This window comes from Rhinolophus sinicus, linkage group LG05, assembly GCF_036562045.2.
Source record: "Rhinolophus sinicus isolate RSC01 linkage group LG05, ASM3656204v1, whole genome shotgun sequence".
NCBI classification, from domain to species: Eukaryota; Metazoa; Chordata; class Mammalia; order Chiroptera; family Rhinolophidae; genus Rhinolophus; species Rhinolophus sinicus.
The window spans coordinates 80,255,711-80,283,636 of NC_133755.1; the positions used below are offsets into that span (position 1 = coordinate 80,255,711).

General features: G+C 39.6%; 1 protein-coding gene across 1 annotated transcript; it reads left to right on the forward strand.

The window, feature by feature from the left end:
* The first annotated feature begins 12,250 nt into the window (after positions 1-12,250).
* Positions 12,251-16,269, forward strand: LOC109439534 (HLA class II histocompatibility antigen, DQ alpha 2 chain). Its single transcript, XM_019719854.2, has 5 exons — positions 12,251-12,386; positions 14,135-14,383; positions 15,086-15,367; positions 15,620-15,797; positions 15,972-16,269. Exons 1-4 carry the CDS (start codon positions 12,305-12,307, stop codon positions 15,772-15,774), a joined length of 768 nt encoding a protein of 255 aa, XP_019575413.2. The 5' UTR covers positions 12,251-12,304; the 3' UTR covers positions 15,775-15,797; positions 15,972-16,269.
* Positions 16,270-27,926: the final 11,657 nt, after the last annotated feature.

The window sequence follows — 27,926 nt, forward strand, 5'->3', positions numbered from 1 at the left end:
TGACCCCTTCAGATGAATCCTATCTCCTGGACTTCCTAAAGAGGACACACATTAAGCTGCTAACATTTATATTCACTTGCAGTTATGCATTGCATTGCGTTTCAGTCAATGATGGACCACATGTACAATGGTGGGCCCATAACATTATAATACAGCTGAAAAATTTCAGTCACCTAGTGATGTTGTAGCTGTTGTAACATTGTAGTACAATGCACTACTCACATGTTTGTGGTGATGCTGGTGTAAACAGATCTGTGCTGCCAATCATATAAAAGCATAACACATACAATTATGTACAGCCCATGATACTTGATAATGATGATAAATGACTATGTTTCCGGTTTATGTATTTAGTATACTACACTTTTATTGTTAATTTTGGAATGTACTCTTTCTACTTACTAAAAAAGGTTTGTTATAAAACAGTAAGCTTTGTTAGCCAGCAATAGCCTCATACATTTCGTGTTTACAATGTCTCTTGATCGCACCATTTTCTTATGCTTGATTTAATCTCATGGTGTTTGGTACAGTATTATTTTGTGCAGTCTTGTAGCCTCGGAGCGATAAACTATACCATATAGCCTAGCGTGTAGTAGGCTATACCGTCTAAGTCAGGGGTGTCAAAACTGCTTCCCGCAGCCCAACTGCGGTCCGCAATCCATTGTTAATTGGCCCACAGCAAATTCCAAAACTATATTTAGTTTACTTAAATAAACCAGGTGAGGCAATTCGTACTTCACCTCGAGTGAGTGGCCTGGTTGTTTGTGTATTTTACCGCATATGGCCCTTGGTGAAAAATGTTGAAAAAAGTTTGGACACCCCTGGTCTAAGTGCACTCTATGATGTTCACACCATGACACAACTGCCTAATGACGCATTTCTCAGAACGTGTCCCCATCATTAAACAGTGCATGACTATGTTTCCTGCAATTCCTGCTACCGCTGGGCCACTCCTGGTTTACGGTCCATGACCTGATTGTGACTTGGAGATCTGACAGGGTATCTGTCCCCTCATCAGACGGCTGATCCCGTTGCCTCCCTCTGAAAATAGGGCCTTCTCGTAGAGGTCAAGACAGGTACCCTGGAAGATACACACACATGCAAAAGGACTTCCTGCAATTACCTCCCTTCCCCAAAACTCTGTCATTTAAATCCAACATTCAATTCTAACTCTCAAATAGAGACACTAATGACTAAGAGATTTTACACAAGATGTTTCCAAGGTTATGATTGTTTTGTCTTCAGTCAGTGAGGAGTAGATGTGAAGCAGCGTCATTTGTCTCTAGCAGACTGAGCCACAAAGAAGGCCAACACAAAGCATAGAGCTGAAATTAGGGGGAGATGGAGCATAAAATAAACATATCAAAAAATGCGTAGGATCATTAGGAAATTACAGACGTCTGTGAGGTCAAATAGTAAAAGAGTTCATGTGAAGAGGTCCCATATTCTAAGATTTAAAGTAACAGTCAAAATCGACTGGACTTTAAAGAGTTTGTCATGTGAATGGTATAAAAGACTAACAGCAAGGGTAGATGAGCAAGAATGACTGAAAGGTTTGTTTTTTATTTATGTTTTTGTTTTGTTTTTTTGTCACTACTCTTACCTTTTCATTTTATAGTTAACTGTTAATACACTGGGCTTTTTATTTTTTCTCTCATTATTCCTGTTATTACAGAACATTTTGTTTTTATAATATATGCAGGAAATTGTTACACAAATACTTCTGAAGTTTCTAAATATAAGCAGAGCTGTTTCTTTTTTAAAAAAAATATACCTAAAGAAGTGATCACCATGATAAGCCCAGCAAACCTCTGACACCTTACTGTGCAATCACAATCTTATTGACTATATTCCCCATGCTGTACATTACATCCCCATGACTTATTTGTTTTATATCTGGAAATTTGAAACTCTTATTACCCTTTATGTCACGTCCAGCGCAACACGGGCAGTGAGGGTGCGAGATGGGAGGCTTGTGTTAAGTTTTTAAGAAAGAAACAAACAGAGACTTAATGCAGTTTAAATCTCAGAAGGCCAGGGGACTCTCAGTCATGAAAGACTGGAGCCCAGAATGAAGACAACTGGTGATTTTTATTGATAAGTACACAAGGGAGTGTTATTGTTTTTGACATGGTCTGTGAGACTCATTTATCATGTTTTAGAAATAACCCAAACAAATTATGTTGCTCTTCAAACAGCCGAAGCAGAAAATCTTTGAGGAGAGGTATGTGACTCTCTTGAGGGACAAATATCACATGTTGAAATTGTTTTACTGAGCTGAGCAGCTTAATCTTATCGCTCTAAAGACTCTTCTCACAATTAAATGAGAGGGGAAGGCAGAGTCAGCAGCGGCTTTTCCCAGGCAGGGGGAAGGGGGGTCAACACCCCTTCCCAGATCTTTCTAAGGCAGCTGATTGGGGGTCCCCACTCGGTTCCGCCTGGCTTGAGTTGTTTCCTCCGTGGGAAATCTTACTCGTCTTTGGCTGCAAACCATCTTTTGGGGACCAGACAGAGAGACATGAGGTGTAAAACATTGAGATAAGCAAAGTCCCAAAAGGGCACAGTCTCACAGACTTTTCTTTCCTCAAGGAAAGACACGGGGGTGGGTGGGTGGGTGTGTGTGACAATCGGCTAGGCTGTTGTGTGACAACACCTTTACCTTTTTCTTCCACTTTCAAATTTTTCAATAGACATTTCAAAGTTGACATTCAATATTGTTTTGTATTAATTTAAGGTGTACAGCATAGTGGTTAGACATCTGTATAATTTAAGAAGTGATCCCCCTGACTAGTCTAGTACCCACGTAGCACTATACACAGTTATTACCATACCATTCACTATATTCCCTGTGCTTTGCTTTATACCCCCATGACTACTGTGTGTAACTACCAATTTGTACTTCTTAATCCCTTCACCTTTTTCACCCTACCCTCAACCCACTCCCATCTATCACTCCAATAAATTAGGACCCCTCTGACACCATACATAATTATTACAATATTACCGACTATATTCTTTATGCTATATTCTACATCCCCATGACTACTTTGTAACAACCAATTTCTACTTCTAATCCCTTCCTCTTTTTTCACCTACCGTTATAACCCCCATCCTATCTGGCAACCATCAAAATATTCTCTGTATCTATGAGTTCGTTTCTGTTCCATTTGTTTATTTTGTTCTTTTGATTCCACATGTAAGTGAAATCACATTGCATCTGTCTTTCGCTATCTGACATACTCCACTCAGCACAATACGCTCCAGGACTATGCCACAGAAGACGACAAGAACCCATTCATTCTATTCCATAGCCAAGCAATATTCTATTGTATATATATGTACCACCTCCTCTTTATCCATTCATCCATCGATGGACATCCAGGCTGCCTCCACATCTTGGCCATTGTACACAATGCTGCACTGAACATATGGGTGTACATATCTCCTCAACGTAGTGTCCTGGGCTTCTTCAGATAAATACCCAGAAGTGGGTCCTTCTTTGTCTCTTGCTTGAAAGTCCATTTTATTTGGTATAAGTGTTGCTACCCCTATTTTTTTGTTTGTTTTCATTTTCATGAAATATCTTTTTCCATCCCTTTACTTTCAATCTCTGTGTGTCTTTCAATGTGAAGTGAGTCTCTTGTAGGCAGCATATGTAAGGGTTTTGTTTTCTTATCCATTCAGCCCTCTTATGTCTTTTGACTGGAACATTTAATCCATTTACATTGAAAGTAATTGTAAAATACGTAGCTATTGCTATTTTATTACTCATAATTTTAATGTGTTGTTTTGTTTTGTTTTGTTTTCAGGAAGTCCCTCTAACTTTCCTTGTAATACTGGTTTGGTGGTGATGAACTCCTTTTGCTTCATCTTCTCTGGGAAGCTCTTTTTATGTCCTTCAGTTTTAAATGATAGCTTTGCTAGGTAGATTACTCTTGGTTGTAAGTCTATGCTTTTCATCACATTGACTATTTCATGCCAATCCCTTCTGGCTTGAAAAGTTTCTGTTGAGAAATCAGCTGACAATCTTATGGGAGCTCCCTTATAAGTTACTAGTTGCCTGTCTCTTGATGCTTTTAAGATTCTCTTTAACTTTTGTCTTTTTAATTATAATATGTCTTCGTGTGGGCCTGTTTGGGTTCATCTTGTTCGGGACTCTCTGCACTTCCTGGGCTTGTATATCTATTTCCTTCACCAGGTTAGGAAAGTTTCAGTCAATATTTCTTCAAGTACCTTCTCAATCCCTTGTCTTCTCTCTTCTCCTTCTAGTACCCCTCTGATATGAACGTCATTATGCTTGATGTTGTCCCAGAGGTCTCTTAAGTTATTCTCATTTTTAAACTTATTTTTTCTTTTTGTTGTCCCAATTGGGTGTTTTCTGCTACTTTGTCTTCCAAATCACTGAATGAATCCTCTGCTTCATCCAGTCTGCTAGTGATTCCTTCTGGTGCATTCCTCACTTTAGTTATTGTCTTCTTCACTCTTTTCTGGTTTCTGTGTCCTTTTTTATACTTCTTGTCTCTTTGTTGAAGTTCTCACTAAGTTCCTGAGCACGCTTGTCACCATTGTTTTGAAGTCTGTATCTGGTAGGTTGCTTGCCTCCATTTTGTTTAGTTCTTTTTCTGGAGTTTTCTCCTGTTCTTTCATTTGAGACACATTTTTTTTTCTAACTTTGGCTGTCTCTCTGTGTTTGTTTCTATGACTTAGATAGATCTGCTACATCTCCCAGTCTTCACAGGGTGGCTTTATGTAGTTGGTGCCCTATGGGACCCAGTGGCACATTCTCCCTAGTTACCTGTGTTGGGTGTTCCAAAGTGTCCCTTGTGTGGATTATGTGTGCCCTCCTGTTATAGTGGAGACTTGATTGCTATTGGCATGTCAGTGGGTGGCTGTGGGGTTCGGTCAGCCTACGGAATCTGTGCAAGGGGCTTACTCCACTGAATGGGATTTGCCCCAGCATGCTCTGGTGCCTGTTAAGACGGCCCTTTGTGTGTGCCATTTGTGGGGCTAGTTTGGTGGTGCTCTGCTGTGGTCTGAAGTTAACCTCCAAATATGTTTGGTCTGGTACCCCTTGGGAGAGGCTTTGGTGCTGGCCCATGTCACACACTGCCTGTGTCTGGCCGGGGACTACCTGGTAGGAGCTACAAAGTGACCTGCAGTTGGTTGCCTCCTGTGTTAAACATGGAGGTGCACTGTAGAGGCCACACTGCAAACTGAGGATGGTGCCACCAATACAGGACCCATGGTAGCTCCACAAAGAGCCAGGACACTCTGTGGCTTGCTGCCATCTGCAGCTCCCTTAAGATTCAGCTGCTGATAAAGCCTCATGAAGTAAACAAGTTAAGTGAGGCAGGGTCTCAGAGAGTCACTAGAGTGGGAAGAATTGTGTTCACAGGTTAATGTAGATTCTGGTTTGGTGCCAGTGCTGAGCCTGGAGCTACTCAGCAAGAGTCTCAGAGTGCACCTAGGCCAGTCACTGCACACCTGGGGCCTACAGACCCCAATAGTTTTCCAAGAAAGAGGGCAATGTGGGTGGGGCTTGCTCCTCCCTGAGAAAGTGCCTCAAGAGTTGGGGTAGTTGGCTAGGGTGGCATCCCAGAACAGCTCACCACAATTCAGATTCTGATTTGGCCATGGGCATCGGGGGAGGGCTCAACACAGGAAAGATGGTACCCGCCTGTCAGGGTTGCCCTGGAGCAGGACGCCACACAGGGAAAACAGTGACTGTCTTCCAGCCGTTCTGAAGCCACACACCTCAGTCTCCTTCCATATGTCTCCAGTATCCCCTGAGTCACTGTTCCTCTACAGGAGCCCAGAGTGAGTGCCTGTGAACGAGTGAGTCTGTGCACAGGCCCTTTTAGAAGATGTCTGGGTTTCCCACCCTGGATGGTCAAAATCCCCACTGTTTTTCACAGCCAGATGTTGTGGCGGGGGTGGGGGGTCTCTTCCTGGCACCAGTACTCTGTATTGGGGAGTCTGGTGTGAAGCTGGGGTCCCTTGATTCTCCAGGGGGAACTGCCAAGACCAAAATTTCCCTCTTGATTCTCAACTGCCACATGGATGATTGGCGCTGCCCGTTCTGCATCTCCACCCCTCTTGCCAGTCTCGACGTGGCTTTTTCTTTATATCCTTAGTTATAAGACTTCTGTTCAGCTAGACTTCATATGGTTCTGTAAGTTGATTGTTCTATAACTTAGTTGTAATTTTAATGTGTTCATGGAAGAATGCAGGCATAGTGCTTATCTATTCTGCCATCTTGGATCTGTTTCCCATAATAGAGCTGTTTTCTAACAGCAGAATCAGGGCAACAGTGGAAATAGGGTCATTTAAACACATTGATTTGAGATCTTTCCTCATTTCTAATATAAGCATTTAATGCTACATTTGTCCATTGGAACACTGCTTTAGATGCATTACATAAATTGTGATATATTGTGTTTTATTTCATTCATCTCAAAATACTTTCTAAATCCTCTTCTGATTTCTCCTTTTTAACCTATATACATGTATCCTTCTGCTAATTTGAAAATACAAACTGTAAAATAAAATACTCTGCTGAAGTATCAAGAATGCATTAGATAATGGCAGGCGGTAATGAAAGTTCAATGTGAAAAAGGACAGTGGCCTGCACTACAGTGATGGCAGTGAAGGTGTTTTTTTAAGCATGAAATTTTATACTAGCAATTTCTTACCTGTTAGAACTTGTGAGTTCTTTGGTCTTCAGGCATAAGCAGGCTTTAAGTCCTGCTCCATTTCATGCTTCTTTGCTTCCCAAAGATGCAAAACCACATTTCAGATTGCATTATATTTTGGAAACATGGGAGGGATAGTTAGGGAAATCAGAGCTGGCCAGCTTGCCACCCTTTAGGAAAGAATGCTGGCTTCTACCAGTCCAGACTTGTGAAAGAGAGAGGGAGAAGGGAAAGCCACAGCTTGCCTTGAACTTCTAACGTGCAGTGTCTCCACCTGCTGGTGTACGTGACCCAGTTAATATCCCTCACAGCTGTCACTATCCTAGGATGGTACGAGGGATCCTGAACTTCCAGTAAAATCAATGTGCTTCAGTACAGTTCTACATCAAAAGAAAGACAAAATATAGCTCCAAAAGTTTTGAAATGTAATTTAGTTCATTGAGGGTGTGGCAATTAGAATGTTTAATCATGCCACACAGGGCAAGTTTTAAAATATCCTCATTAGCAATCCCTTTCCCCTTTATCGACTCCTCATGGCTTCTGCTCAGATTTCCTTCTCCCTTCTACGCTTCTCTTCCAGCTCCCAAAATCTCTTCTCCTACACTGCCTTTCCTGCAACACCCAGCTTCTTGCATCAAGTTAGCCGACTTCTTTTTCCATTTGTTTTCTGGCTTCTGACATTTCAGATAAGAACTGTTTCCTGTCTGAGTCCTGTCCTTTTATGTATACAAACTACTTGTTAGTTAGCTTTTTTATTTCCTTTCTGGAATCTTTAAGAACAATTTTATTATCGCTGTTTGCTTTTCTTTTGTTTCTGATCTTATAGTCAAAAATTTTATCACCACATATGTAACGACTTGTATATTTTCATTATTCTTGTTTGATGCTTTTAAATTGCATGAATTTTATCCATCCAAACACTAGTCTTTCCTTCGCTCAGAAAAAAGTCTTTTTTTTTATTACATTCTTTCTACTCACTTCTTCTAGAACACGTATTTTACAGCAATTGGAGGTTCCTGTATAGAAATTCCTCAATATATTTCCTCTGTTTTATGTGACTCAAAGTAGCTAGAATAGGGGTCCAGTTTTTCTTTGTTCTCTCTTTCCCATCCTTCTATTTTGTTCTGACCATAAGATCATTACCTGAGCAGGCTAATCGATAACCGCTTAGTATTTCTTCACCTGCTTAAAGATTGCACCCTATTACCTTCAGAAATAAAAGCAGTTTTAAATGAAACCATTTTAACATCTTATTCTGTCTTCTCTTCTTTAAGTATTCTCGCGTACATACTTTGCCTTCTTTTGTCTGCTTTCTATATTAATCACTGGCAGACATATTTCGGGAAGATTAAATGCCAGAGAAGTCAGTCACACAAAGGGCCCTCTCAAGAGATTAAAGGTGTGCTTCACCAAATGTTCAACATAACATTTGTGATAATCTATTATGCATCATTAGAAAACCAATACAATCACTGATACCAGTTAACCTATTTTATTTGATTGTCATTCTCTTGACTTTTTTATGTTATTTTGCAGTGCCCTTTGTTGCATTTCAATTTGAATATATTATTCATTTGTAATCTAGTCCTCAAATTTAATATGATTTTGTCTCTGATTTTACCCTTTATTTTATTTTTTAATATTTCTTTTATTTTTCAATTACACTAGACACATAATATTATATTAGTTTCAGGTGTGCAACATAGTGATTAGACATCTATATAACTTACAAGGTGATCCCCCGAATATGTCTAGTACCCACCTGACACCACACATAGTTATTACAATATTATTGACTGTATACCCTATGCTGTACTTTACATCTCCATGACTGTTTTATAAAACAAATTTGGACTTCTTAATTCCTTGCCTTTTTTCACCCATCCTCCAAACCCCCTTCCCATCTAGTAACCATCAAAATGTTCTCTGTATCTGTGAGTTTGTTTCCGTTTTGTTTGTTCATTTGTTTTGTTTTTCAGATTTCACGTATACCATATTTTGCGGTGTATAATGCACACTTTTTTGCCCAAATTTGTGAGGGAAAAATTATACATGGATAGTACTAATTCTGTATCTATATAAAAGTCTTTAATTTTTTAAATTTATGCTTATGAATTAAAAGTGTAACTGTAGAAATCAATAGCAATATCTGTATGCAAAATAATACCCTGGAATACAATAATTGGTTTTGTTGAACTTATGATGAACTTGCAACAACAAAGAGTTCTTGCCCTTCTATGATGCGTAAATATCATAAATTTGTTACCAGTGCATAGAATTTCTTGTACCTTGTATCTGTTCCTGTCTTTTGCAATTACTTGTTACATAAAATTTCTTGTACTATCATGTTAAAAATAAATGCTAAAATTCCTTTATAATACAAAAAATAAGAATCTAATGTAAACAAATAAAAATTTGAATTAAGAAATTAAAACGAGATTTTTTTTCTCTGAAAGTTTGGGCCAAAAACATGGGTGCACATTATACGTGGCAAAATATGTAAGTGAGATCTTTCTTAGTCTGACTTATTTCACTTAGCATAATACCTTCTAGGTCCATCCATGTTGTCACAAATGGTAAAGATATGTTCACAGCAGCGCTATTTACAATAGCCATGATGCGGAAGCAACTGAAATGCCCATCAATAGACAATTGGATAAAGAAAATGTGGTAAAAAAAAGAAAAGAAAGAAAGAAAAGTGGTACATATATATAATGGAATACTACTCTGCCATAAAAAGAATGAAACTAAGAAATTTAACAGTATTAACATTATATAGAATATATTCTTTGACAAAAATAAGTTCAACTACATTAGAAAGGAATACCAAAATAACTAGATAATCCCCTCAATGTGTGGAAATTAATCAACACACTTCTAAATAAGTCATAGGTCAAATAACGAAATTACAAAGGAAATTAGAAAAATTTTAACTGAATGACAATAAAGCACAATATATCAAAATGTATGAAGTACAGCTAAAGTAGTGCTTGAAGGAAATTAATTCCTTCAAATAAATACATCATAACTGAAGAAAAGTTAAAATCAGTGATCTGAGCTACTACCTCAAGAAAAATAAATTAAACCCAAAGAAAGTGGAACATAGAAAGACAGAAGGAATAAAAATTAGAGCACACATCAAAGAGAAAATAACAGGATGGCTTTTGAAAAAGATTAATAAAATTGATAAACACCTAGGAACACTAATCAAGAAAAGGAGAAATAAAAATTAGCAATAAGACAATGAAAGAGGGACTATCATTACAGATCTTGCAGACATGAAAAGCATAAAAGAGGATATTATGAATCACCTTATGCCAACTAATTCAATAATTATATTTACATAGATAATTTAGTTGTAGAATATTAAATTATTAGGTAAACTTACGATTTTCATTTTACAGATGAGAATTCTGGGTTAGCATGATGTCCATAAATTGTCGAAAGTCAGTTGCTTAATGTAAGAGGGTATTTTAATCCCAGTGTTTCTTATTAGAAAGTACATGCAGTATCTTTAGTTCCCTCCAGCCTCTGCTATTAAGACAACACATTAATAGCTGGTAGATTCTGTGACTATAAAGACGTCATGGAACTAATAATAAAACTAATAAAACTCAAATTTTAAAGCACTTGAAAAAAGACAGACTTTTACTGTATCTATACGTCAATACAGTAACTTGAGTGCGGTTACAAGATGTCTCAGAAAACCCTCATTGATAGAAATAATAATGATCATTTAACATAATATTCCATTTAATAATAACATTCTAAATTAAATAAGTTTTCTAAAATGTGCTTCTAAATATTTGAGAATACTAAGAAATTGTTGGAAAATTTTACGTGATTTAACCATGCATCTTCTTCCACTAAATTACCAAGAGAAACTTTTTTTTGCCTTGTCAGACAAAAGGCAATTTTCTGTTGCCAGTGTTATACTCATTCCTTTTACTGGAGTCAGTTTACTAATAATTTTTTATTGCTAAGTGTAAAGCTATTATCCTGGCTGAGAAGCATCTAAAAGTGGTTAACTGTACAATGAATAAATGAAACAGAGGGGCAGAGAGTCAGAACACCAACTCTCCCCCAATTTCCCCCAACATGTGCACATGCAGCACACACACACACACACACACACACACGCACACACACGTGCACGCAACGCTCTCACACACACACGCACACACGCGCACACACACGTGCACACATGTGCGTGCACGCACACACACATGCACACAGGCACACACATATGCACGCGCACGCACACACGCACACAGGCACACAGACACATGCACACACATGCACACATGCACACACACACGCACGCACACACACATCCATTGTCTATTACCTGGTAGCAGGACTTTACCTGGACCTCCTTTCATCCCATTGGACCTCTCAAACAGGGCTCTTGCAGTTTGATGGTATGTATTTAAAACTCCAGCTTCCTAAATGAATTAAAAAGAAAGGTAATTATAGGTGAAATCTAATGTCACTGCACACAAAGTGTTCAGTCTGCTGCTAAAATGGCAAGAGATTTCTGCAAGATATAATGTAGGTTAGAATGACATGAGGAAAAATCTGTGTTTTGTTGTGCAGAAAGTTGGCGGCATCGTGGTAAATGGATAGATCCTGAATGGAGCCAGAAATACCTCCAAGTTCATGGAGGCGTGTGTCAGGGGAACAGGAAAGCAGGAGACCATCAGCAGCCTGGGATATGTCCACCAATCCTTCCAGGGTAACTCTGCACAGGTGTGGCACCCACACAGCACCTCACGGCCTGTAACTGAGACAGTTCTCGTGGTTGTGCAGCATGTTCACAAACTTCAGCTTAAGTTACACAATCTCAAACACAGACCACAGGAAGCAGAAACTGTCAGGATGAAGAACAGAGCAGCTGTTATCATGGGTAACTCTACATAATGGCACAACTCTACGTGTTACACATTTTTAAGCATTTTTAGAAATACAGGTGCTTAAAATTATGATGCGTTTGAGAATACGAGTAAAGAATTTGCTTAATTAGTGGAGATTGAGAACAGATCTAATCCAAAATGTAGAAAGTAGGCTCCCTGAAACCAGAATTGTTTTCTATTTCGGTTTCTGCTGGATCCCATTCACCTGAAGCACAGCAGGTGTGGAGGAATGTGGAGCAGCCTGTGGTGGGCACAGCACAATAGGACTTCCCAGAGGCAGTAACAGGATTAATGCAAAGCACACTGCAGCCTCCCCACCAGGTGACCCCGCAGCCCCGGCTCTACAGCCCTCCTCTCACACACATTCTGTCAGACTGAACAGGGGTTTCTGTTCCTCTCCTCTCCCTCCGTCTCTAAAGATTCCCTCTGCTCCATGGTGAATCTGAGCTCCTAGATAATTCAAAACAGAGGCATTTTCCAGGCTACTCCAGGTCTCTTTGTAAAAGTGCTTCCGCTGGCAACTGAGGTGTCAGTTCAGGGAATTCCTCTGATGGGCTGAGACGTGATGCAGCAGGGTTAGTTTGGGGCTCCTCCTAAGTGGTTTCTTCCACTAGTTCTCCTCTTTAGATCATTTCTTTGCACAATTCTCATCACTGCTCCACTCAGAACAGCCACTTCTGGGGAGACCCTTGGAGGAGGATGACCATAAAACAAGCTGTGAGTCTGGGGACCCTCGCCATGACCACCATGATGAGCCCCTCTGGAAGTGAAGACATTGTAGGTGAGCGCATAGTTGAGGGCTATGGATTTAGAGTTGTGAAAAAGAATTGAAAAAACAGTGCATGAGTCTGCTGAGACTTAGTGGGCTATGAAACCACAGTTCCCCTCAATCTGAATGCTTCTGTTTGTTTTCCCTCCCAGAAACCAAAACCTCAGCCCCAAATCTATGCTTAGTTCAGAGATAAAACTAAATTTCATAATGTCCCCATATCATTGCTGTGTTCACCAAGAGCCTATTCTCTTCCTATCAGAACCAACTAATACATCCTGGAGGTTTTTATAGCATTAATTTATTATATTCTCTAATATTAGATATATTTCTCCAAACACATTACTTTACTTTATCAGCAATTTACGAGCCTACTACTTCTCACCCACACTGAACTCTTTTTCAAAGCTAATACTTAGGTTATCTATCTGGTTTCTTAGAGTGACCAGCTCCAAAAAATTTTGTGCCACAAATAAAGTAGCATGTCATTTTTTGTTGTTGTTTCCAATGTAATTTATATTTTCCAGGTTTGGGCTCAGGAAGTGAGGAGGACAAATTTTATTGAAGATCATTGTAATTGGATAAATAAAATTAATTAGCTAATTGATACTGAGCAAGTCGATTCATTACCTTGATCTTCAGATTCCTCATATATAAAAATAATTGATTGACTCATTGTTCCAAGGAATATATTTTAAAAAAGTATGCAGATGTGTATTTTTAAAAACAAAGAACTATATAAATGCCAAAATATAGCACAAATATTCTAAGTGTAATGTCACGTGTGTTTGTTTCACAAAGTTGGGATAATGTGTGATGGAAAACCTAGGAACTTAAAAAAGGTTAGTCTCAGTTTATCAACCCAAACTACCAGTCTTGTTACCTCTAGCCAGTAAAGCTCTAAAAAGAGGATAAGAACATTAAATATAAGGTTCTCTGGCCCTCTCGGCCTTTCCATTCCTTCCCTTCTTGACCTCTGGCTCATTCCACTGCATTTCAGTCTCCTGTCCAGACCTGTGTCCTGCTCTGTCACGGACAGTGGCAATAGTCATTGAAACCTAAAGCAAAAAGCCAAGCAAGTATGGGGAATATAATCAACAGTGTTGTAAAGATCATGTAAGGTGCCAGATGGGTGCTGGACTTATCAGGGGGTTCACTTCATAGACTGTGTAGATGCCTGACCACTGCACTGTACACCTGAAGCTGAAGGAGAATAATATTGAATGCCAACTATAATTAAATATTTAAACTAAAATATTTAAATTAAACTGTGATTAAATATTTATAATTAAATATGTAAACTATAATTAAATGTTTATAATTAAATATATATACACACACGATGTAAAGTACAACATAGGGAATATAGTCAATGGTATAATAATAGCTATGTATGGTGTCAGAGGGGTACTAGACTTGGGGGAATATCACTTTGCGAGGTGTGTAAATGTCTGATCATTATGTTGTTTTGTACACATGAAACTAATGTATAAACTTAAACATTTTTTTAAAATCAATAAACATATAAGTTTTTAAAATTAAAAAAACAAAAAGACAAACAAATGGAAGTAGAAAACTTACCTCTCGATAAGATAGATGAGGCAGATATGGAGACTGACATCAGACAATGTCAAATATAAACCTACACTATATGGAACAGTTTCTTACGCTTTCTGTTTAATAAAGCTTTTCCTCCCTCCCGCTATATCCCACCTTCCCATCCTTATCTTCCTGCTCTGGAATGATCGGTCACTCATCAGCCGACCACGTGGGCACTTATGGCACAAACGTGTACCAGACGTATGGCGCCTTTGGCCAGTTTACGTATGAATTTGATGGAGATGAGCTGTTCTACGTGGATCTGGAAAAAATGGAAACTGTGTGGCGGCTGCCCGAGTTTAGCAATTTTACCAAGTTTGAAACTCAAAGTGCCCTGAGAAATATTGTTGTGGCAAAAAGAAATTTGGACATCTTGATAAAAAATTCCAACTTTACCCCTGCCACCAATGGTAAGTGTGCACAGTGTGTCTCTCTTCACTGCATCTACCACACCTTCCAGGCTCGTCTCCTTCTTCCCAGGATAGCTACTCTTCCCAGCACCCTATAAGTTCTTCCACCTTTCTGTTTCATTTCCTGGTAAATACCCAGGGCCCATCGTGTCCATTTAATCTTTACATATCCCTCCTCTAGGTTCCATGAGATACTACTTGTACTCTTATAAGAGGATGTTCCCCGCCTCTTGGCCTAAGAAACACACACACACACACACACACACACACACACACACACACACACACTCTATGCCTTGTGGATTCCCAAAGAGAGGAAAGTGTTCTAAGCTTCATAGTGATTCAAAAGAAGAGGACAGTTCAAAAGAGAATTCACAAGACAGTTCAGAATCTGCAGATAAAGATCACAGCACCCCTTCTGAAGTCACAATAGATAACATAAAGCTTCCTCATTCGGAAGATGGAAAAGGCAAGGGAGAAGTTTGGACAGTCTTGCCAGTCAACAAACAAATAGTGAAATAAATGATCTAAGAAACATGTGGGAAAATGGGGGGAGGCTGTTGCTTACTATAAAATGAGTCTGAAAGGACATGTCTCACTAACAATTGGGGAATTGTGAATGGGAGGGCTCCCCACAAACAGACTAAGAAGCTCAAGGCACGGTCATCAGAAATTCAAATCAGTGTTTGGTCCTCATTGTAGAAATCCCTGACGTGGCCGTGTTTCCCAAATCTTCTGTGACCCTGGGTCTTCCCAACACCCTCATCTGCCTGGTGGACATCATCTTTCCTCTTCTGATCAACATCCCTTGGTTTTACAATGGCCACTCAGTTGCAGAAGGTGTTGCTGAGACCACCTTCTACCCCAAGAGTGACCACTCTTTCCTCAAGCTCAGTTACCTCACTTTTCTTCCCTCCACCGACGATTTCTACGACTGCAGAGTAGAGCACTGGGGCCTGGAGCAGCCGCTCCTCACGCACTGGGGTAAGTTTAAATCCCGTCATTGCTTTTATACCCTCTGATTCTATCCCAAGTCCACATTGTCTTGCCTTATAGCCCTTGACCCCCCCCAGGGCCACAACTTTATTTCTCATAATTGCAAAGTTTTCCAATAATTGACTTCACTCTTCCCTCAAAGTCAAGGTGTCTTGTGCATTTCCAAACACACGCGTCTTTCTCCATTTAGAGCACCCTCCATACAGTGTGCTTTCACCCTGTAAGTTTCCTTTTTCTCAGAGCCTCAGATTCCAACCCCCATGTCAGAGCTGACAGAGACTGTGGTCTGTGCCCTGGGCCTGGCCGTGGGCCTTGTGGGCATCGTGGTGGGGACCATCCTAATCATCAGAGTCCTACGTTCGGGTGGTGCCTCTGGACGCCGAAGGACCACATGAGTCATGGCTTAGAAAATGGGAAGGTAAGAATCAACTGTTTAAGATCTGGAATGATGTTACTGCAGGTAACGAAGTCAAGGGGGAGGATTGGTACCCAGGACACATAAATGGGTTTGAACACTGGGCACACGAGAGAGTGGGTTGACCTTGGGACAGGAGCAGAAGACCCATCAGTCTCATGCTGTTTCCTATTTCAGGTAATCAGTCGTTACCAAAAGAAGAGGAATGGTTCAGACTCTAGTTCCCTTTCTTGGCCTTGGTGTATGACAGACCTGCTCCCTGTTTCTCTTCCTCAAATTTCCTTCCACAGCCTCCTTGCCTTCCTCCTTGTGGAGGAGTTTTCCTTCAGAGATTCCTTATGAATTCTTCCAACTTAGTCTTTATTTATCACCTACCTTTCAGAGAAAGACCTGAACATCCCACCCAGCCACCTAGTTCTTAGTCATTGCAATTCAATATCTGTGCCAAATAGAAATAAATGTCTTTCGGGGGTACGTTTGTTTACAGCCACATTTTCTCTTTTTGCTAGGGCTAATTCAGGTCATATATTAGAATGGGAGATCTTATATTGGAATGTTAGCAGATGTCTCAGCTCCTTTTAAACTCTCTCTCAGGTCATGTTAATATCACACAAAGGTCCAAATAATATTGTAACATAATGAATGTCTGTTTTTATTCCTTTCTGTACCTCCATTTTGCTCTCTCTCTCCTTACCCATTTAGATGTCAGTGAGGATGGTGCAAACTTTCTCCCCTCAGTGTAGTATTTTTGTATCTAAAATGCAAAAAAAGGGAAAAGGACGGTGTTTAGCTTTTTAATGTTAAGATAGAATTCTAAAATCTATAGAAAAGACAATAAATTGAAGTAAAGTATTTTAAACACAAAAATTGGATTTTGAAAACAAAAAGTGGAAAATTTTAGCATAACTATTAGATTTGTGACAAATGCAGAATGATTTGAGAGGTTGCCTCCCCATTTTCTTCCCCAGATGAGGTAGAAACTCTCTAGGTTGGGAAGAGACAGAAGTCAGAAGTGAGAACAAGAACACGAGATACTGCTGTGTGTATCTTGGAAAGTGCCCCACACTTAGCTCTGATTTGGGTTAATATCAAGGAGAAAGGAGACATGGAGGTCATTGCCTGGCCAGAGGGCCTACAACAGAGGCAGCTACAGCCTCACTCCTCTGTAGGCACCATTTGGCGATAGTATAAATACAATTTAAATTCACTCCACGCTCAAGCTCAAAAATATGTTTATTGGCAGCATTTTAAATTTGGATTGTTTTTATTGTATGAGACTTTGTAGATTAACTGAAATTTCAATAATATATTAATACCACAATATTTCAAATGTACATACAGTGTAATCCTTTAGTATCTACAAAATGGATGTTGAGAGGACCCACGAGGTAATACATATGAAACACTGAGCCTAACATGTGGCACACAGTGAGCCCCAAATATATGTTAACCGTGAGTATGATTTATGTTATCTGGACTTGAACCTCCAATCTCCATGCCCAAAATCTGGGGACCAAGTTTAGTCCATGCCGAGAAGTCTTTTTGCTTAAATCAGTTAGTCTTATACATCTTTACATCAAGTCTAAGCATTGGGCATTCTTATCTTTGTTTCTTTTTAAAATGTTTTTATTTATTAGTTTCAGGTTGCATATATATATATATATATATATATATATATATATATATATATATATTTGCAGGAAAGCATAAAGAATAGAATCAATGGAACTGTAACAGCTATATACTATGTCAGAGGGTAGTAGATTGGGGGAGGGGTTATCACTTTGTGAGGGGTATAAATGTCTAACTATTGCATTGTTTTGTTCTTTCTTTCTTTCTTTCTTCTTTCTTTCTTGCCTTCTTTCTTATTTTATTGTGATAAAATATGCAGAACATAAAATTTACCATTTTTACCATTGTTTTATTTTATTTTTATTGATTTTTTATTAGTTTCAGGTATGCAAAACAACATAATGGTTAGACATTTATAGACCTCACACAGTAATAATCCCAATAAATCTATTACCCATCTGACACTATACTTAGTTATCAGAATATTGACTACATTCCTTATGCTATACTATATATTCCCATGGCTATTTTTTGAAATTATGTTGACATGCAATATTATTTTATATTAGTTCTAGATGTAGTGATCACTTCATAAATTATATAGATGTCTGACCATTTTAACCGTTTTTAAGTATACAGTTTGACCTTAAGTACATTCATATTGTTGTGCGACCATCTCCACCATCCAGCTCCAAAACATTTTTGTGATAACTGAAACTCTGCACCCATTAAATAATAACTCCCCACTTCAAAGTCCCTCCTGTCCTTTACAACCACCACTGTACTTTCTCTATATAAATTTGACAATTTAAGTTACCTCACATAAGTGGAGTCGCACAATATTTGTCCTTATGTGACTGGTTTATTTCAATTAGCATAATGTGTTCAAGATTCATCCATGTTGTAGCATGTGTCAGATTTTCCTTCCTTATAAAGTTGAATAATATTTCACTGTATGTGTATACCACATTTTATCCAGTCATCTATCAATGTACGTTTGAGTTGCTTCCACCTTTGGGTCTTGTGGATAATGTTGATGAACAAATATCTGTTCAAGTCCCTGCTTTCAATCTTTTAGAGAATATATATATATATATATATATATATATATATATATATATATATATATATTTCCAATTGCTAGATCACATGGTAATTCTATGTTTAAGTTTTTGAAGAACTACCATACTATTTTCCACAGTGGCGGCACCATTTTACATTCCCATCAGCAATGCACAAGGTTTCCAATTTTTCTACACCCATGCCAACACTGATACTTCCTGAGTATTTTATAATAACCATCCTAATGTGTGTGTATAACCACACATAAGGAAATGGTGCATCTCATAAACAAAAATATCAAAAGAAACAAACAAACCAATAAATAAAATTTTTATTTATATAAAATTCAAAACCATGCACACGTAAGAAAAATAAGGAAATAATTTTCACAAATTTGAGTAATATCTTCCTCTTAAGGGAAAGGATGGTAATTAGATGGTGCATGTAGAGTGCTTCTAGAAGGCTGGCTGTATTCCATTTTTTTTAACCTGTGTAGTTAATTATTTGCATATATATATATATGGTATGCAACTCTCTCTGCATAAGTTATATGTTACTGTAAAAGAATACTACTGTTAAATCCCTGATTATGAAAATCTTATTCTCAAGTCATGAGCTAAAGAATACCATACATATCCAGGTCAGGAAATATAAGTCCAATTTACTGTGGAAAACTTACACTTTAAGGTAAATGATGTGTTTAAGCTTAAGAGAAGTGAAGACCTCTTATATTATTATAAATTTAAAATCCTATGTTTTCCAAGAATGTTATTTTATTAGGAAAATAATTCTTGCTAAGGATTATGGTGATTCTTACTCATACCATCCTCATTAAAGGACCTCCAATCTAAGTTCAAAATAAAAAGTTTACATGAAGCATGTATTATATGGACAGGAAATAGAAAATAGTAAATATCTTCTGTTGAATGGTGGGACTCCTTCTTTTAAAATGTCTTATGGTGGCAAAGCCTCAAAAACGTACATCAACAGAGATGTCAGAGCAAGTTGCAATCGCCAAGCTTAGTAAAGACCTGACACTGGAAGTGGCAGACCGCATGTACAGGACACAAAGCAAGACAGAAGGGAAGAGGTAAGCACTGAATGGAAAAGTAAAAACCTTAAAAATAAAGAGAGAGGGGAAGTGAATCATTGGTATCGCAAGTTTCTGAAAGTAACTTAAGTTAGAAGTAACAGAATTAGAAATAATGAATGAGGCTTTTGTACCCTGCAGAAGACCTGTGTTTGGTTCAGAGTTCACTCATGCAGATATGCATTGTAAAAGAGTGAATGTTGAAGAGTAGTTTTGGGTAGCTTGATCAGAATAATTTTCTCTTGAATGTTACATTGCCCCCCAAGAAAAAACTAAAAGAATTATCTAGATCTAAACAAATTTTTTTTTCTGCATGATAAAATTGCGAAAGAAGGTATTTGCACATGTCAATAAAGGAACATAGAAAGAGTTGATAGTTACTACCGTGTTTCCCTGAAAATAAGACCTAGCCGGGCAACCAGCTCTAATGCGTCTTTTGGAGCAAAAATTAGTATAAGACCAAGTATATTATATTATATTATATTATAGTCTCAGTCTTATTTTACTATAACTATCTTACATTAATTTTCATATATTACTTACATTAATTTTTGCTCCAAAAGATGCATTAGAGCTGATTGTCCGGCTAGGTCTTATTTTCGGGGAAACATGGTACTATACTTTCAGACTTCGTTTCAGGGTTCTGTTAACAATATAAATGGATGTTGAATAAGCGATGTAAAGAAATGATTTTAAGAACCCCATAATATTTGAAAACTACTAGATTAATTTCTGTTCTCTCTAAATTTACAGGGAAATAAATCTTACTGGAAATCGGCTACTGATTTTGAGATAATAGAGAAAAATTGAAATGTAGTCTGAGGTGAACAACTATAGGTCCACATTCTTGGTGAAACATGAAAAACACAATTTTGGGGTCTTTTGCATTTAACCTGGCTCTTGACAAAGGTTACACACATTGTTTGTCTTAACTGGGTTCCCCTAAAAGCAAAGTCCAAGACAAAGGCTTGGGTACAGACGGTTTAATTGGAGATGAACTAGGGAATAGGAGGGATGGAACAGGAAGAGTGAAAGAGGAAAGGAGAAAGGACAACAAGATAAAGATGTGTGATTAAGATTACTACTGGTGAAGAGTGGAGACTCCATCTTACTGAGACATGCTGCAGAGCAAACACAATACCTTCCATAAATGTTCACCTAAAGGAAGAGTCTTAACCACTTATCTACTGTCTCCTACTCCCCACTGGTTGAGGGTGGCCCCTGGGGGCATTAATTCCCCTAAGTTTTCAGGCTCCACTTTACCATAAGCCAAGTTGTTGCCTTATAGCTGCCAAACCCTTTGTTCCCCCACGGTCTTCCCAAGATACCACAAGGGAGTGCCTCAGCAAACTGAGGCTCGATGGAAAGATGTCGATAGAGCTCCCTTGAGGGGATGTCTCAGCAAACTGAGACCCGCTGGAATAATATCAGTTCCTCCCCTTTAATGGGTCCCCTGGAGTTATGCATGTGTGTGAAGCCACAGTACGTGCTGGAGCACAAGGGGGACTTTCGGAAAGACAGCCAGCGGGATACATAACACACAGATCTTGAGATTAACAATCGTTTACTCCTCAGAAGTTAACCAATAAAAGCCATGCATGGGCCGGATTCGGGCCTCAGTCCTTGAGGCTTGAGACCCTTGGCCCCGCTAGCACTCTGTTCTTGCCTACTGTCTTTTCTCAGCCCTGCGCCGCCCTTCTCGCTTCCCACAGCTCTTGTCGTGCAGGACCCGACACCAAGTGAGCTTCTTTAACACTAGAAATGGCTGAGTAGCAAGAAAAAAACATGCTTGAGGGAAGACAATGTCAATAAAAGATGAGTCTGAATTTTCTCATAACTTTCTCCTGAAGATACAGCTGAAATCAGAGTTGAGCCAAAGTGATGTGACACAGATACCGGATTCCACCCCTCGTACTGCTAAGACCCAATGACAGCCCTCATTAAGTCCACTGTGTCACTGACTCTTTAGCCTCGTGGATGATTGCAAACACTATAGAAGACAGAACAAGGAGGTTTAGTGGAACAAGTTCCAATCCCTGCTAGCCACAGGCTATAATTGATATTCATCATCTCTCCTTTTAGCTTTCCCTCTCACTAGGTCAGCACATGAACTAGTCTAACATGTTTTCTTAATAGGGTAATGCATGTTTTCATCACTTAGAAGACTGAGGCGTTAGTTGCCTTGCCTTGTCAGGCCGTTATTGTCATAATTGCCTATTTGCAGTTATAATTGGTCATGGGTCAAAACACACCAGTGAATCCCCCAAATTCTAGAACTACTCCTCTCTGGGTCCATTCTGTAGCTGCAACCCAAATTCTGAGTCAATTACTCCTAAAAATATATTAATTTATTTTCTTTGCCCACCATGTTAGAAATGGTCTGATGCAATCAATCAACTTGCCACCAAACTGTGGCCTGGTCTTCTTGAGAAATTGTACCCTAGTAATGTCTAGTGACTCTACACTTTTGACAGTTTAGGCATTCAGAAGCAACAGTAGTTAAGATGAACTATGGTCCCTGAATACCCTCAGTCCTTGTTACATGCCTATTCTCTCCATAGACTTATTGAACAAGCACTGGGGTGCCCAAGGAGAAGTGCTGGCTGACATGCACCAGTTGAGTCATTCTACCCACCTGTCGTTCCAGCGCAACATGGGCAGTGAGTGTGTGAGAAGGGGCAGTTTGGGTTAAGTTTTTAAGAAAGAAACAAACAGAGACTTAATGTAGTTTAAATCTCAGGAGGCCAGGGACCTCACAGTCTCAGAGGACTAGAGCCCAGAATAAGGCCGACTGAAGGTTTTTATTGATAGTTATACAAACACAAGAAAGTAACCCTGTTTCTTACACGGTCTGTGAGACTCATACATCATAGCAGAACAATGTTTATTCCAGTCACCATTTGTTTATAAACAGCTGAAGCACAAGTTCCCATGATGTCTTAATTAAGGTATGTACCTTCTCAGGGTCAAGACTCTCATATTGTAACAGCTCCGTTGAGATAAGTGGAGAGAACTGAGCTTTATTGCCCTCATGACTTCTCTCACAAACAGGTGCCAGGGAAAAGCCAGAGCCGGCAACAGTTTTTCGCAGGCAGGGGGAAGGGGAGGCAAGGCCCCTTCCCATATTCTTCTAAGGCAGCTCATTGGGGGTCCCCACTCAGTTCCTCCTGGCTTAGGTTGTATCTCCCGTGAGATATCTTGCTCATCTTTGGCTGCAAACCATCTTTTGGGGACCAGACAGAGAGACATGAGGTGTAAACACAAGGATAGAACAGAGTCCCAGAAAGGCACAGTCTCACAGACTCTTCTTTCTTAAAGGAAAGACATGGGGGCACAGTTGGCTAGGCTGTTGTGTGACTACACCCACCTGGTTATTCACTGTATCCTCTGCAGAGGATGCTCTCCGCTGAGCATTTGCAGGGAAACAAAGTCATACACTTTATGTTCACTCTCATGCCAATATCCTCAGGCCTGACCCCCAGACCTTTTCATCTCAAATCTCATCTTGCTCTTTCCTAGTGCTGGTCTAAATAGCCAAGCCATTTTCCACTGTCCACAAGTCCACATATAAATTAACCTTAAGCCATTTCTCTCTGAATGCAAAGTGAACTACCAGTTGAAGTTCTTGCAATTATCCCACTGGCCAGTGTTAAAGAAAAGTTGCACCGGACTAGATGAGCAAACAGAAGCTGATTTTATTCTAATACTATTGTCGGTAGGAGGGGAGAGGGGGAGAGCACAGACCAAGTGTGCGTACTCAACTCCCCTGGAAAGGGGGGCAGGAGAGTTTTTAAGAGCTGGGAATGAGGGTCCTAGGCCACCTGTGTTTGCTAATTGGCTTTACACAAAAGGAAAGTAAACTTTCTCCCACCTTTATGACAGAAGATAGTTTAACAACTTGGAGCTCCTACCCTCCCACAGAGATGGGGTTTCTAAAGTAAATGCTCTAAGAAAAGGGAAGTCAGAAGCCTAGAGTCAGGAAGAAGACTGTATAAAGTTTAGTTAAGTTGAGGAAACATTAACGCCATCTTCATCAGCAGTTTTCCATAACCACTGCCTTTAAGGTCTACTCTTTTGGAGTCTGTATTACGGCAACAGTTGATTTCAGCATGTGCCATCATATCAAATCAATCTATTTGTAAATTACATTACACCTGAGTTTTTAGGGAATCTCCCACAAACTGGGTGGCTTAATAACATAAATTTATTGTCTCACAGTTCCAGAGGCTAGAAGTTCAAGATCAAAGTGTCAGCAGGGTTGGTTCTTTCTGAGGGCTGTGTCAACAAAAGTTTGCTGCCAGCAATCCAATGCCAACACAAATCCCCAATCTGGAGTATGATAAAAGGAGAAATTTTATTCAGGTAAACAGTTTGCAAACCTGGGAAATGCAGTCTCCAGTGGAAACCGAAAGTGCACTCCCCTGAAACAAAGCAGAGGCTGGCTTATACAGAGAAAGCGTCTGCCCTGGTCCTTAATTGGTCCATTTTTTATGCAAATGAGAAGTCCAAATTTGCACAGTTTGATTGATCCAAATTGTACTGTCCTGATTGGTCAGAATTGCATGTTCTGACTGGTTGTTATGGAGCCTCCTTGATTGGTCAGTAAATGTGCAAATGAGGAAGATTGGTCAAGATGGCAGAATAGGTAAACACCATGCTTGCTTCCTCTCATGACCACATCAAAATTACAACTAAACTGCAGAACAGTCATCATTGAGAATTACTGAACTGAAGTCCTACCTCTAAGGACATACAGAAGAAGCCACCTCCAGACGTGTAGAAATGGCACAGATGCAGAATACGCTGTTCCCACGCTGGCATGTGACCATTAAAAGTTGGGAGGGATATCTCAGCTTCAGGAGGAGCAATGTGTCCCAGCTCCACACCAGGCTCCCCAGCCCAGGGTTCCAGACCTGGGAAGAGAAGTCCCATAATTTCTGGCTGTGAAAACCAGAGGAGATTGAGACAAAGGGCTGCTGGAGTCCCGGGAGTTCCTCTTAAAGGGCCCACGCAAAGACTCACTCACTGATGGACTCACTCGCTCTGACCTCCAGCACTGGAATAGCAGTTCAAAAGGCACCAGGGGCATACAGGGAAGAACCGAGTTGTCTGACTTCAGGGCAAGAGCTGGAGGGGTATCATTCTCCCAGACAGAAGTACTGGCAGAATCCATTTTTTTGTTGTTGAGCCCTCCCTCCTTTCAGCATGCAGATGCAGGTGGCCTCCATAGGTAGATCTTCATCAACATGGCTAACACCATTTGTCCCACCCTGGTGATTACCTAAGACCCCACCTGACCCAACTAGATGGCCAACCAAAGCAGCTTCCAGTGGCTTTTCCATACAAATGGCCTAACTTGGCTCATGCTGTGGAGTTTCTTAAAATTCTTTCAAAGGTTCACAAAAGCCAAACATGTAGCATCTGGCTTTGGTGTGTCCTGTACCCCTTACTTAGCAGCCCTAAGCCCAGCACTAGTGACAGCCAGCCTTGGTTCACAGCTTGACCTCTTAACACACCTCCAAACCCAGTGCTGGTGGCGGCCATTTGTGGGTTACTTTGTGGCTCATGCCAGGTGGCCCTGTGACTGAACGTGGCCTGTGGCAAGGCCCCTCCCAGGAGACCCCATGGTTGGCATGACAGGTGGCCAGCTTTGGACTAAGCCAGAGCACCACCCAGTCACCTCCAAGGACAACACTCCCAAAGGGCAGACTGGGCAGGCACCAGAGCCCTACGAAAGCAAATCCTGCTCCATAGGGTCAACCCCTGCACAACAGCTCCTCCACTGTGGTCACAGCCAGTCCTCACAACCAGTCAGCTCAAAGGTCATTTCCTCCCATTGACATGCAAAGAGCAACCAAGGCTCAACTATGACAAGAAGGCACACACAACCCACACAAGAAACACATCTGGAGCACCTGGTTCAGGTGAATAGGGACTGTGTCACTGGACCCCACAGGACACCTATTACATAAGACCACTCTACTAAGACTGGGAGACATAGCAGCCCTACCTAATACCTAAACAACACAGCCAAAATGGGGAGACAAAAAAAAAATCCCAAATAAAAGAACAGAACAGAGTTCCAGAAAAAGAACTAAACAAAATGGAGACAAGCAATCTACCAGATGAAGTGCTCAAACACTGGTTATAAGGATGGTCAATGATCTTAGTGAGAACTTCAACAAAGAGATAGGAAACATAAAATGGAGATAGAAAACATTAAAAAAAGCCAGTCAGAAATGAAGACTACAGTAACAGAAATAAAGAACACATTAGAGTGAATCAACAGTAGATTGGATGAAGTAGAGGATCGAATCAGCAGTTTAGAAGATAAGGTAGTAGAAAATACCCACTCAGAACAGCAAAAAGGAAACAGAATCCAAAAAAAAAAATAAAGGATATAGTTAAGGCTTCTGGGACAATATCAAGCATGCTAACCACTGTGTTACAGAAGCACCGGAAGGAGAAGAGAGAGAGCAAGGAATTGAAAACTTATTTGAGAAAATAATGACTGAAAACTTCCCTAACATGGTGAAGGAAACAGACACATAAGCCTAGGAAGTACAGAGTCCCAAACAAGATAAACCAAAAGAGGCCTCCACCAAGACACATCATAATTAAAATGCCAAAAGTTAAAGATAAAGAAAGAGAAGAGAATGCAAGAGAAAAGCAAAAGCAAGAGAAAAGTCAAAAGCAAGAGAAAAGCAGTTAGTCACCAACAAGGGAGCTTCCATAAAACAAGCAGCTGATTTCTCAACAGAAGCTTTGCAGGCCAGAAGGGATTGGCATGAAATATTCAAAGTGATGAAAAGCAGGGACCTACAACCAAGATTACTCTACCCAGCAAAGCCATCATTTAGAATTGAAGGACAGATTAAGAGCTCCCCAGACAAGAAAAAGATAAAGGAGTTCATCACCACCAAACCAATAACAAGAAAGCTTAGAAGGACTTACCTAAGAAAAAAAATCAAAACTATGAATAATAAAGTGATAATAACTACATATCTATCAACAATTACTTTAAATGTAAATAGATTAAATGCTCCAGTCGAAACACATAGTGTGCTGAATGGATAAAAAAGAAAACACCCTTACGTATGCCATCTACAAGAGACTACTTCAGATTGAAAGACACACACAGACTGAAAGGAGATGGATGGAGTAAAGATATTTCATGAAAATGAAAACAACAATGAAAAATCAGGGGTAGCAATACTTATACCAGACAAAATAGACTTTTAAACAAAGGTCATAACAAGAGACAAAGAAGGACCCAGTAATCCCACTTCTGGGTATTGATTTGAAGAAACCCAAAATGCTACTTTGAGGGGACATGTACACCCATATGTTCAGTGCAGCATTGTTTGCAATGGCCAAGATGTGGAGGCAGCCTGGATGTCCATCGATGGATGAATGGGTAAAGAAGAGGTGGTACGTGTATACAATGGAATACTGCTTGCCCTTGGGAGGGAACAGGTTCTCGCTGTCTACAATGGCAAGGATGGACCTGGAGGGTATTGTGCTGAGTGAAGTATGTCAGACAGAGAAAGACAGATGCAATGTGATCTCAGTTATATGTGGAATCTAAAGAACAAAGAAATAAACAAACAAAACGGAAACAAACTCATAGATACAGAGTATATTTTGAGGGTTGCAAAATGGGAGGAGGTTTGGGGGATGTGGGTAAAAAAGGGGAGGGATTAAGAAGTACAGATTTGTTGTTGCACAATAGTCATGGGCATGCATAGGCATGAGCATAAGGAATATTGTCAATAATATGGTAATAACTATGTATGTGTCAATGGGTACTAGATTTATCGGGGTGATAGGTGGGAAGGTATTGGGAGCAGGGTGAAAAGGTTAAGGGATTAAGAAGTACAAACTGGTAGTTACAAAATAGTCATGGGGATGTAAAGTAAAGCATAGGGAATATAGTCAATAATATGGTAATAACTATGTATAGTGCCAGGTGGGTACTAGACTAGTCAGGGTATCACTTCTTAAATGATATAAATGTCTAACCATTATGCTGTACACCTGAAATTTATATAATAATATTGAATATCAACTATAATTGAAAAATTTAAAAAGGGGGAAAAATGTGAAAGGGAATAAGAAGTCCAAATTTCCAGGTATAAAACAAATAAGTCATGGGGATGTAATGTACGGCACAGGGAATATAGTCAATAATATTGTGTTAGCGTGGTACGGTGTCAGATGGTTGTGGACTTATCATGGTGATCACTTCTTTAGGTATATAATTGTTGAATAAGTATAATGTACACCTGAAACTACTACAATATTGCATGTTAGCTGTGTATTAATAAAAATCTTTTTTAAAAATAAAAGAAAATTAGCAAGACCAAAATCAATAAAGGTAAATCCAGAATTAATAAATTTTCTAAGAG